Source organism: Corylus avellana, chromosome ca4, assembly GCF_901000735.1.
Source record: "Corylus avellana chromosome ca4, CavTom2PMs-1.0".
NCBI lineage: Eukaryota > Viridiplantae > Streptophyta > Magnoliopsida > Fagales > Betulaceae > Corylus > Corylus avellana.
The window spans coordinates 13,053,691-13,066,083 of record NC_081544.1 but is presented as its reverse complement, the minus strand read 5'-3'; the positions used below and the strand labels follow the sequence as shown (position 1 = coordinate 13,066,083).

General features: G+C 34.6%; 1 protein-coding gene across 1 annotated transcript; it reads right to left on the bottom strand.

The window, feature by feature from the left end:
• Window positions 1–5,630: 5,630 nt before the first annotated feature.
• On the bottom strand, window positions 5,631–11,329 carry LOC132178081 (L-type lectin-domain containing receptor kinase IX.1-like). The gene is made up of 2 exons (XM_059590540.1): window positions 9,332–11,329; window positions 5,631–5,738 (listed from the first exon to the last, which is right to left on the bottom strand). The coding sequence occupies exons 1-2, from the start codon at window positions 11,327–11,329 to the stop codon at window positions 5,631–5,633; spliced, it is 2,106 nt and encodes a 701-aa protein (XP_059446523.1).
• Window positions 11,330–12,393: the final 1,064 nt, after the last annotated feature.

Here is a 12,393-nt window from a genome sequence, read left to right as displayed (position 1 = left end):
CCAAGTCTTGTGTTTCACGATAAGAGAGCTTCTGCGTGCATTTCATAGGTTTTTTATTTTTTATTTTTTATTTTTAAAGCGGCTCATTATCTCTGGGCACATGGCAATTTAAGTGTCTAACATGTAGCTGAGTTACCTTTAACCATTTTTTCTTCGCCATATCTCTACCATCATAGTCATTTGAAGTGATTCGGCCACCCTTATTTTTTTATAATGAATTTTTTTTTAAAGGTCACCCAACTAATCTGTTTAATTTCACAACTGACAGGCAAGTTGCCGTTTTTTTCCAAACCAACCAAGAAGCACACCAAGCTTTACTCCAAAGTAGTTCATATTGACATGTCCAGCTACAGAAATTCGAAAGTCATTATCCATTGTGTGGTGGGGCTTTTTTATCGAATTTCCAAGTCTTTTGCTTCACATCACGTTATCAAATATTGTGTATATTTGATAAACTTTTATTTTTTATTTTTTGTGGGCCTATGACATTTAACATGTAGCTGCAATACCTCAAATAAGTAAGGAGTGGATCGGGCACTCTCTGTTGGCCATATGTTTTTTTTAGAGTGAGCCACTCTCGTTGTTATTTGAGATGTTTTGTGGCCATCCAATCAATTGAAAAATAAAAATTGAGAGGTGGCTGAATTACTTCCAATATGGCCATAAGGTGGATTGGCCATTTAGATATAGTCGAAGGGGGCTGCCGAATAATTCCTTGGCCATTTGAAAGTGGATCGGCCACCCCTCGGCCAACTTAAGATAGTCACCGACGTTTTTTTTGTTTAATTTTTAATTTATAAGAAAATTTTTCTGTTATTAAAAATTTTAAGATTATTTGCCTTTCTGTTGCCTTAGAGATAGTTATAAATTTTGATAGTTTGAATGGAGTATTTTGAATGGGACATCCAAAATGAAGTAATAGTTTTAAATTGAAATGCACAACAATTACATTAGCGACCTTGAAAAAAAAAAAAAAAAAAAAAAAAGGGGTTTTATACGTCTCCTAAGCACTAGCTCGAAGTCTCACGGCACCGTTTGCCAACATTCAATCACTATTCATCAAAAAAAAATTCAACTTTCCATATTCTTATTTATTACATCATATAAATTATTTTTTATTACTATTAAAATAAAAAAATCACTACAAAACAATTTTTTTTTTATTTTTCTATACTAAACATATATATTTTTTTTTACATCAATCAATTTTTGCTACAATAACTTCGAACTAAATAGTAACGACATGCCAATGCCAAACGGACCGCATGTGCGCTCACAGTTGGCCTGTCATCATCGCATAATGTTTTAATTAGTGGTAGTAAAAAAATATATGAGAAGTACATATAATAATAATAATATTAAGAAAAAGAAAAAAAACACATTATGTCTCATATATTAAGAGACACGTGACACTTTTAAATACTAGAATAGAAAATTTTTCTTACAATCCAATTTAGAGAAAAAATCTATTCTTTTAGGGATGGATATACGCCATAAATATACACCTACCAAGATGGTAATAAAATGGTGCAAATGGCAAAGAGAAATGCTACCAAATTTTTTTGGAAACAGAAAAACTGCAAAATACGTTTCTATAATACTGTTGATGTGCATTTGGCAAACAGTTTTAAAAACTAAAACAAGTCATGAAAATGAAAAACACCAAAAAAACTAAAATCTGGAAACAACTTAATGCATGTTTCCAAAAATAATTTTAAATTTGGTTAGCGTAAATTTTTTGATGGCAATGCAAAGAGCTATAGATAATTAGATATGGCAGCAATGCGTACGTCCTTAGCTTGGTAAGCATTGATCTTTCTTAGGAGTTAGGACTAGAGAAAGTATTTATGCTTCGTTTGTTTCGACGTAAAATATTTTTTGTTGGAAAATTATTTTTCAAGAAAACATTTCCCTCTAAAAATATTTATTGGCGTTTGGTGCACAGTACTGAAAATTATAAACATATATATATATTTTTTATAGAAGATGATAAAATTCACTCTTCAACCATCTCCATACAATGAATGAATGAATGTAACATTAAATTTGCATGGGACCCACAAATTCAATGGTTGATCCATTGGATTTGAAAAAATAAATGGTTAAAAGATAGTTGTGTAACATTCTTCTTTTTATATTTTCATTCAATCATATTAACCTATAAAAACCAATTTTTATTCACAACATATATATATATATATAATAAGGAAATATTTTTACTTTGTTATTTTCCATTGTACCAAACACCAAAAACATTGAAACAAACGGACCCTTTTGTAGATATTTACATTCACTTAAAAATATAATCCTTTGGCCCTTATCAAAATTGAAGAAAATCTACTCATATAGGAGTATATAGCCGTATTAGTATACGAGGGGGCAGATGAGGTGCAATAGAGTCAACTCAAGCTTTGTAAACTTGAAACCAAGTCCTATTTGTTCTCCAGAATTGAGTGGATTGATTTATTGAAGGCGAAAACGCTTGCTGGTGCATCATTTATAAATCTAGAAAGCTCCCGGCGAACAAAAATAAAAACAAATTTGAACACAGTCCAAAAATTTTATTTTATTTTTTCTATTCAATAAGGGAAAAAAGGTTAGAAAGTGGGTTCTTTTTCACTCTTGTTTTGAATACAATTGAGAATGCATCCAAACATAAGATAGAAAGCAGTTCACGTAACTAAACAAGATGCTCTAAACTTAGACTCCTTGAAACTTTCATAACTTTCCAGCTAGCTATATAAAAAGAAAGCAAACTAAAGCTGATATCTGAAATAGTATTGGCAAAATTCCAACCAGCAAACAGATTTGGTCTTTGAATTGCAGGGGTAACATCAAGAGCATCCCCTTCCAAGACAAGGGAATTTACTCCACAGGAGCTTGTTTGGATGGCCAGAAAGGCTGCTTGAGCTTCTCCATTAGCTTCATCATTGGTGGATAAACGCTTAGAAGCAGCCTTGGTAATGTTCCCATCCGATCGAGTCACTAATAACCATGGCAGCCACAGCAAAATCAGTCCTCATTGCCACATCAAAGTTGACTTTGATGCTACCAAGTAGAGGAGGGGACCAACTTGAAGGGGAAATAATATTTCCTAGCAATAATGTGATCCCTTGTAGTGGAAGAGATTTGTTGAATGAAATGAGATATCACAGGTTGGATAGCATTATGCACAAGCTAATTTCTTCGGATTTCTAAAATAATGGCAGCATAAAGTTGGAACTTTTGAGAGTAAATTCTTGGGATTCCTCAGCTAGCAGCTGGTGGGGTTTTGATGGCTTGATTGCAGAAAGCATTGATAATGAAAAGGCCACCTTGAGCTCCAGCATAGAGTTTTTTCAAACTACCACATAATTGACAATTCTTCAAAATTCTTAATTGAGACAATATATCTCTCAAATTACCAAAAAGTCGTCAATGTGTCTTCAAGGAGTAGCTCAATCGGTTGGAGACCACACTTCATGAAGGAGAGGTTACTAGTTCGTATCCCCATCCTCCCTTTTATGCGAACATGTAAAAAAAAATTAATAATAGTTATTTCATTTGAAAAAAAGTGGACGAATCCTTCTTCCCTCAAAATTGGAGCGTCAAAAACCAACTGCTTCTCTCATTTTTAGTGAGAGAAGCTCCTCCTTCCCTCTAAGTAGAGAAAACACTACCTCCTTGTGAGGTTTTCTACCAACGTCAGTGTGGTTTTCTGGGGAGGAGGGAACCTCCCATCTCCCTTTCGTTCTTCTTCGGTTGTAGTTCTTTTCATGTTTTCTTCCTTTTTTGGTTGCCCGCCAACATAGTGTTTTTTCTCTATCTTCCGCTAACCACTGCCCACTGCCATGGGTTGCCCGCCTCCTTCCCCGTTTGGCCCCTTGCCGCTTGCCGTCCTCCACTCTACAGCCAAGATCTCCCTAGGTTCATAAATGGGTTTTCTTTAAAACCCAAGCCTACAATCGCCATTCCACCGTCATCACCGGATGCCTAGCTCCTCACCGCCACCTTGCAATCTGTCATCAGCCCTACATGCGCTGGCACGTGATCCCCATGCCCCAGACAGTGGACTCCTCTGGCCACTCCTCCACCTTCAATACCGCCTTCACTGCTGGTTGATGGGTTTTGTGTTGCATTTCTGCTTTTGTTTTTATTTTCTATTTTTCCTTTGTTTTCATGTACTTCTTGTTGTTTTGTTTGGGTTTTGTGGGTTTTTGTCTCCCTCTGTATTTAGGGTTTAAATTTTGTAGCAGATACTAGTGTTTATGAAGACCATACTCCCTTCTCTTCGATTCCAAATTCAGATCTTACTCTTTCTTGATATGACTTCCTTCGGGTGGTCAATGTTGTTCTGAGCTGGGGTACAAATGGGTTTGGATCTCATGGGGTTCTTACACCTCCAATTAGGGTTTGCAAACTTCTTGAGGTTCGTACTCTTCGTTTACTCCTTTCGCTTTTTAAACCGCTTTATGCATTCCCTTGGAGAGGACCGGGCCATTTATTCAGCCCATTTTCTACTTTGGTTTGTTTACTTGCACCGTTAATTTTTGTGTTTGAGTCTGTTGTAGGGGAGCCCACCTCCTTTCGATATTTTGATCACTTGTACCCCTATCCCAATTTAATTAAAAAATAAATAATAAATTGGAGCTTCAAACCAATTTAAAACTATTGCAGAGAGTAGTTTCTTGACTTGAGTAAACACGCAAGTCAACCCCAGCAAACTAAATTAAATAAATAAAATGTCCACTGGTTAATGTAGAAATCAACAACGAATAAAAAAAAGGAAAAAAGGGTCCGTATTAAGCACGGGACAATTGTGAGACCCCATGTGGTATAGACTTTAGGATTACTCATATAAACAAAGACTCTAATAAAATAAACTTATCATTGGCACGCTACAATTTGATTAGAAAAAAAATAAAAACTATTGCAGAGACTAGTTTCTTGACTTGAGTCAACGCCAGCAAACTTTGTCCCAAACTATATATATTAAATAAATAAAATGCATTTGTGAGACCCCATGTACTATAGACTTTAGGATAATAAAATAAACTTATCATTAGCACGCTACAATTTGATTGGAAAAAAATAAAAAACAAAAACCAAATTAAAACTCTAATAAAATAAACTTATATCATTGTTGGAAACGCAAATCAAGTCAAAATGGCAAGATTTTTTAAGATTAACAGTTAAAATATTGATTCATTAATGATCATTTTCACAAACGAATACCCAACATGGTATTAAAGTAAATGTCATATTTATTAATTATCTATATTTCTAATTTTTATATATAATTGGCAAGTGCTTGTCAATTTTTAAAGAGACATTTGTTACTTATCTCAATTTTAAAATTTTCTTTTGAAGGCTTTTGCTATTATAAGTAGTATATGATATTATGATGTTCAATCCATCACAAGATCACAATTTGAGACAGTTAGGTTGTGTATGCATGTATCTTATGAAATTCATATTTAAGGTAGAAAACACATCACATCACATGTATATCATTTACATTCTAAAAGATATACATGTAAGAGGAAAATTCATATTGAGCATTGGTTAACTAAAGAAGTGATAATGTAAGAGGAAAATTGAACACTTAATCAAATAATTAGAACACCAAATTAAATGTATCTCTAACCACTTTAGCGTGTATGCAGAAGCCATGCAGATTGAGAAGCTGCAGAGGATGAGGAGAACATAGAGGAATTGGTGTAATTGTTGCTTGAATTTTGATTTCGTCCTCCATCATAGTTAATCATTTTTATTGCTTCACACATTTTATTCATTTTTTATTTTTTTTTAAATTAAAAAATAAGGCAAAAGTTTGCCCAAAGTTGAGCAAAATAGTCGGGCCCTTATCATCCCTATATATATATAAACAACACAAAACGTCTTTTTTGGTAGTGTTTAAATTTTTTTAGGTAATTACATTTCCCCCCATCAACTACAATGTATTGTCACTTTGTGCTCATGAAATGACAACCTTACTACACGATTCTACCATACTACTATTTTCTTCCGAAAAACCACATACTGCCAGTCAACCACATTAAATTGGACGGAATATTCTGTTTTAGATATTAAATCTCCTTAAAAGACAGAAATACTCCCAAATAAAAAATTAAAACAAAAATATATAAATTAATTTTTTCAAAAAAATAGGGGGTGGTAGCCCCATCAGCTACAACGTATTGTCGCTTTGCCCCCAAGAACTGACAACCCTACTGCCCGACCCTATCAGACTACCATTTTCTTCTAAAAACCCTATTCCGTTAGTCAACCACATTAAATTGGACAAAATATTTTCTTTTACTTGTTAAATCTCCTTAAAAGACAGAAATGCCCCAAAATAAAAAAATTAAAACAAAAATATATAAATTAATTTTTTAAAACAAAAATAGGGGGGTGGCTCTCGGCCACCCCTGGACCCACTAGGGTGGCTCGCGTGCCACCCTTGAGGTGGGTTGGCCGTCTAGCCACCCCCAAATCTGGTTGGGGGTGGCCGTTGGCAATGGGGTGGCCCGTGAGCCATCCCAAAGGTGGTTGGGGTGGCCATGCCCCAACCCCATGGGTCAAAGGTGGCAGCAAGCCACCGCTAGTTACCTCTAGGGGTGGCTCATTAGCCATGAGCCAACCCCTCCCCCAATTGGCAGCCACCCCTCAAATTTATTTATTTATTTAATAAAAAATTACTTTTTTATTTTTATATTTTTAATTAAGAATAACATATATCATCATTTTACTGGTGATGACGTGATACACAATTAGAATCCGTCAAGTATTTTGACAAAATTTGATTACAGAGACTAAATTGTTATTTTGGCATATCCCTCATAGTCTCTGAATTATTATTATTATTTTTTTAAATCACAAGAATGGATTTTTAATTTAAGACAACCACATGGACTGATTTTTCATTTATATTTTTTTAATTTAAGTCTTTTTAACTGTTTTTTATTTGTTTATATTTATTTTTTTTATATATATAAATTAAATTATAAGTATTTATATTTTTTGAAACTAGTACTCATACATTATATATATATATCTGTTTAATTTTAAGGGTATTACATGTAATTTTTGTATATAAAGTTAGGGTATTTGAGTCATTTCAAGTTTTTTAACATGATTTACTGATGGAATTGGGTTTTTTAGAGGAAAATGGTAGTCTAATAGCGTCGAGTAGTAGAGTTGTCAGTTCATGGGGGTAAAGTGATAATGCTTGATGGGCAGAAAAGATAATTACCCCAATTTTTTTTAAATAGCACATTACAAACACATGTTTTTTTTAAAAAAAACATTTACATCTCACATGCAAAGGGACCGATAACATTTTTATAGACTTAATTGAAGCAACCTAATTTTGAGTAAATCTTTGAGACCCTGTGGGCCATAGACTTTTGGTCTATCTTGTCTCATGGATGACATCTTAGACTCTAGGTTTACTTATAGACTACCGCATTTAAAATAATTAAAAGGTCTTGGTGGTTAGGGGTGGTTATTGGTCATATCGGTTCGGTTTTGGGGGTTTTCGGTTACCAATCGATAAGATATCGGTTAATCGGTTTCCTACCCGATTACCAACTGATAAGGATTTATACCGAAAATTGTTTGCTAATTGGGTAAAAAATTAGTTGTTTTGAGGGCCCAAATACTTTTTGTTGGGCTAAAATAGTTTATTAAAAATCAGTTGTTTTGGGGGCCCAAATACTTGGTATGGTGGTTGTTGAAAATCTATGCATCGAAGGTAAACTTCACATGCCACTAAGGATATTTTGAAAGAGGGCATCTTCTGTGTGGTCCTTGCACAAAAGGGGACTTTTGTGCCACCAATCAGGTGAGGACACCTCAGCCCAATAGGCCAAACTTACACTTGAGAAAAAAACACAACCACACTAAATCATCTCAAATATAAACCAAAAATATTCTAAAAATTAACTAATTTTTTTGTAAAAAAAATAAAAAAAAATAAAAATTGAAGGGGTAGTTGTGCAGCCACCCCTCCCCCACTTGGGGTGGCCGGCAGTGGGTGCAGCCATCCCCTTAATTTTGTTTTTTTTAAAAAAAAAAAATTAATTAATTAATTTTTTAATTTTTTTATCTTATATAAGAAAATATTCTGGTGTGGTTGTATTTTGTTCCTTATTGTGTTCCATGCTGATGTGTCAAATGGTGAATGGAAGGCACAAAAGTGGAGTTTTATGCACCATCAACATTGAAGTTATTCTCTATTATGAAATGATGATATTAGTGCATTTAATGGTGAAAATGATTATATATTATTTAGATTTTTAAAAAATATGAAAGATACATCAATTTTAAATCATAACCACGAAATGAATACTATATGATCCAATTTCCTTTCGCCAACTAAATACAAAGAGACACCGATCAATGCCTTGATAAATATATGTCAATTGGTGAGATGAGAATAGCAAATAATTTATCATCAAATAAGTACATTTTTGGTATACAAAATCAAATTATCATTGGCTTTGATCTACATGTTGGCAACGCAAATCCAGCCAAAATTGGCAAGATTTTGTAACATCGACCGTTAAAATAATAATTAAATCATTAGTTTTGGACTTTATAGGACCTAAATGACTTAACATGATATTAAAATAAAGGTATTTTTTATTACTTACCTATTTTTTAACTTTTGCAATTTGCAAGTGCATTTTTGTTAAACATGCCGTTTTTCATAATTTTAGGGCATTTAAAACGACATTTGTAAAAATTTAGATGGGCACTTGTTATTTTTTAAACTGTCACTTGTCACAATTCTAAATTTTTCTCGTGAATGCTTTTGCTTTTATCTAAAATATGTTATGTTATCCCCAAGAGGTAGCTTAATCTGCTTGGACTACGCTTAATGAAGCGGAGGTCACTAGTTCGAATCCCCCTCCCCCCTCTTGTGCGGACATATCAAAAAAAAAAAATGTTATGTTATTATGATTATGACGTTCAATCCATCAAAGGTTCACAATTTAATTGGGACAATTGGGTTGCTTATACATGTATTGTACGTAATTCATATTTAGGGTAGAAAGCACATACACATGTATATTAGTTACACTCTAAAAAATGTTGAGCATTGATTAAACTAAAATGTAAAATGAAACACAAAGAAGTGACAATGTAGTGTAAAAATTGAACACCTAATCAAAGCATATATAAGAATTTAAAATTAACTATACCTTGGACCAATTTAGCATGTATGAAATAAAGTGATGTAGATGAAGGAGTTGCAGCATATGACGCAGATAGTGAGGAAATTGTCCAACGATTTGCTTGAATATGGATTCTATCTTCCCCCATAATCAGAAGCAATATTAGACATAGAAAGTGATGACATTGAATGTCTATTCATTGCTGGAGCAAAATCTTCTGGCCTTGGCATATTTGATGAAAGAATAGGCAATGGAGCCTCTAAATTGAGAACATGAATTGTTTGCCTTATTGAAGGTCTAAGGTTTCGATCAGGGTGAGCGCACCAAAGCCCTACAATCATCAAACGCTCCAATTGCTGCACATCAAAATCTCCACCCAACCTTGGGTCAGCTGCTTCAAGTACTTTTCCTATTCCGTAGAGCTCCCAAACCCATTCCACCATGACTACTTGATCTTCAGGGGCATTGGGCTTGATTGGTTTTCTTCCACAAGCAATTTCCAGAGCGACAATTCCGAAACTATATACATCTGACTCCTTGCTAGCCTTACTAGTTGTGAAACATTCAGGAGCCATGTAGCCCCTAGTTCCTGCCAATATTGTGGTTTGTGACCCTTTAACATGGTCCACAAGCATAGCTAGCCCAAAATCCCCAAGTTTAGCATTAAAGTTTGAATCAAGCATAATATTACTTGATTTTATATCCCGATGAACCACACATTGTTCCCATTCCTCATGCAAGTAAAGCAAGGCCGATCCCAATCCTTGAGCAACTTTGTACCTCATTGCCCATGTCAATAAGCTTTCTTCAGTAAAAAGATGTGAATCTAAGCTTCCATTGGGCATCAACTCATAGACAAGTAAGAGTTCTCTTCTTTCATGACACCATCCAATGAGTTGCACCAAATTCCTATGTCTCAATTGACTAATAATTTTTACTTCAGATGCATACTCCTTTATCCCCTGTTTAGACCCTTTAGATACCCTCTTAACAGCAATGAAGGAATTTGAGCCCCTTAAAAGTCCTCTGTAAACCCCACCAAATCCTCCTTGGCCTAACTTTTCTTCATCATTAAAATTCTTCGTGGCGTAAGCCAATTCATTAAATGAAAACCTCTTCGGCCATGTTTCCCTTTGAAATTCGTCATCCATGTACCTATCCAAGGCAAGATCCTCTTCTGCTTCTGCGTCCCTCCTATTCCTCTTCCAAAAGCCAAATAGAATTAAAGCAAACACACCAAGCAAAATAGATCCACCAACACCCAACCCCACGACTAATCCTAACCTCTTGTTTTTCCTTTGGTTAGGGGCCGAATTCGGGCTTGGACTACCTGCCATTGTCGTATCTTCCAAACTTGACCTAAAATCCCATGTGTGAATTGTATGCATTGCAGAAGCATTTCCTGTTGCGGCTGAGAATCCAAAAGTAACCCATTCAGGTAGGTGATCTCTCAAATCAACAATGTAAGAAAGGGATTGCCATACAGTAGCATTGTTTATGAGACCAGTGAAGAGAACACTGAAATTATGAGAACTTGAATTATAACCAATCCGAGCTTCATTAATTCTCCCTTCCATAATAGATATTCTACTCCCCTGCCATGACACATTAGCAACAGATAGCATGGAGTTTATATCAATACCTACATGTTCGCCACGTGGATCATATCCATTGGAATAAATGTCAAACTCCACTGCAACAAAAGTATTATCCGTCGAATTTAATGACTGGCCATCCTTGGCAAGACCCATAGCGCGACCTGTGGTGGCAGGTTTAGGAATTGTTGATCCATTAGGAGCAAGAAAGAAGGCAAACCCATCTCCATACTTCGTTTTATTTTGCGAATCAATGACAAAGGAAAAATGGGTAGTGAAATCTGTGAGATTACCGGATGCCTTGTCCCACAGCTTCATGGGATTGAAATATGTGGCTCGGCCTATAAGCGCTGATCTGACATGGTTGCTGGTGAGTTGGATGACTTGGTCTTCAGCGAAAGCTCTCTCGTAAGTTATATGGGTGTCACCCGAAGTGAAAGTGGTGAAGTTGAAGGATAAAGCACTTGTAAATGGGCGTAGAGGTGAGAAGAAATTGGTGACCATGAAGAGATAAAAAAGGATTAGGGGCTTTGGAAATGGGAAATGTTTGTTTTTGAAATTGTAAGAAGCCATGATTGGAACTTGGAAGGGAGCTTTGGTCTGAGAAGGAATTACAGATTGTAATAAAGAGAAGTTAGCAACCGACAACCAAGTCTCCCTTTTTTCAAAACCAAGAAGCATGCCAAGCTAATAATAATAATAAACGGACACCAAGCTAGCTTTGCTCCAAAGAAATTCATATTGAATTGTCTTATTCAAAAATTCAAAGTCTAATCCCTTTCTGTAAAAATAAAAAATAAAAAATAAAAAAAGGGGTCTAATCCCTTGCTGCGAGCCTTCTTTGTTCCCATTTCCAAGGGAGTGGTTGAAGTGTTGAACCGCATCCTCTAGAACTTCATTTTTTTTTCGTCTAATTTTTAGTTTTTTAGTGTTTTTAGTTTATACTTTATACTTTTTTTCTTTTTTCTTTTTAAATTTTTAAGGGTATTTTTATTTTATTCAAAAAAATTTAAGGTCCTTTTTGTTAACCTTTGATTTTATATTGACAATTTTTTGTAATTTACAGCATTGACTCAATCAATAATTTGGGGGATATTGAGTATTGACAAAAGGTGATAGTTTTGGATTGCAATTTAAAAACAATTAGCTTTTCAAATTGCTAGTAACTTGTGCAATTAATATAAGAGCATGTATAACACTCACCTGTCTGAATAAATTTTGAGTTGTCCAACCACACTAATAAAAATAGGACATTTATGTCATTTTTTCTGCTACGTTTTAATGAAACGACATTATGTGAATAGTTTAACTAGCTTTTTGAGATAAGACTTCAATCTAACTACACTTTCGAAGAAACGACGTCCACTTCATGATACTTTCATCATTCTATAGGATAAGCTAATTGCATAGAGTAGTTTCTTGACTTGGGTAAGTACGCCAGTCAACGCCAGCAAAATAAATTAAATAAATAAAATGTCTTTTGATTATTGTAGAAATAAACAACGAAAAAAAAGATAGAAAAGGTCCCTATTCAGCACGTGACATTAGGGTTACTCATATAGAATAAGACTACCACGTTTAAAAAGATTAAAAAGTATTCGCGGTTGTTGAAAATGAATGCGTTGAAGGTGAGTTTT

Bases quoted from the DNA above. Each gene is read 5' to 3' on its own strand.
- LOC132178081 (XM_059590540.1), bottom strand. From the start codon at position 11,329: ATGGCTTCTTACAATTTCAAAAACAAACATTTCCCATTTCCAAAGCCC. The intron at 5,739-9,331 runs ATGTCTAATATT...AAAATGATTAAC, and splicing joins ATTCAATGTCATCACTTTCT to TATGATGGAGGACGAAATCA.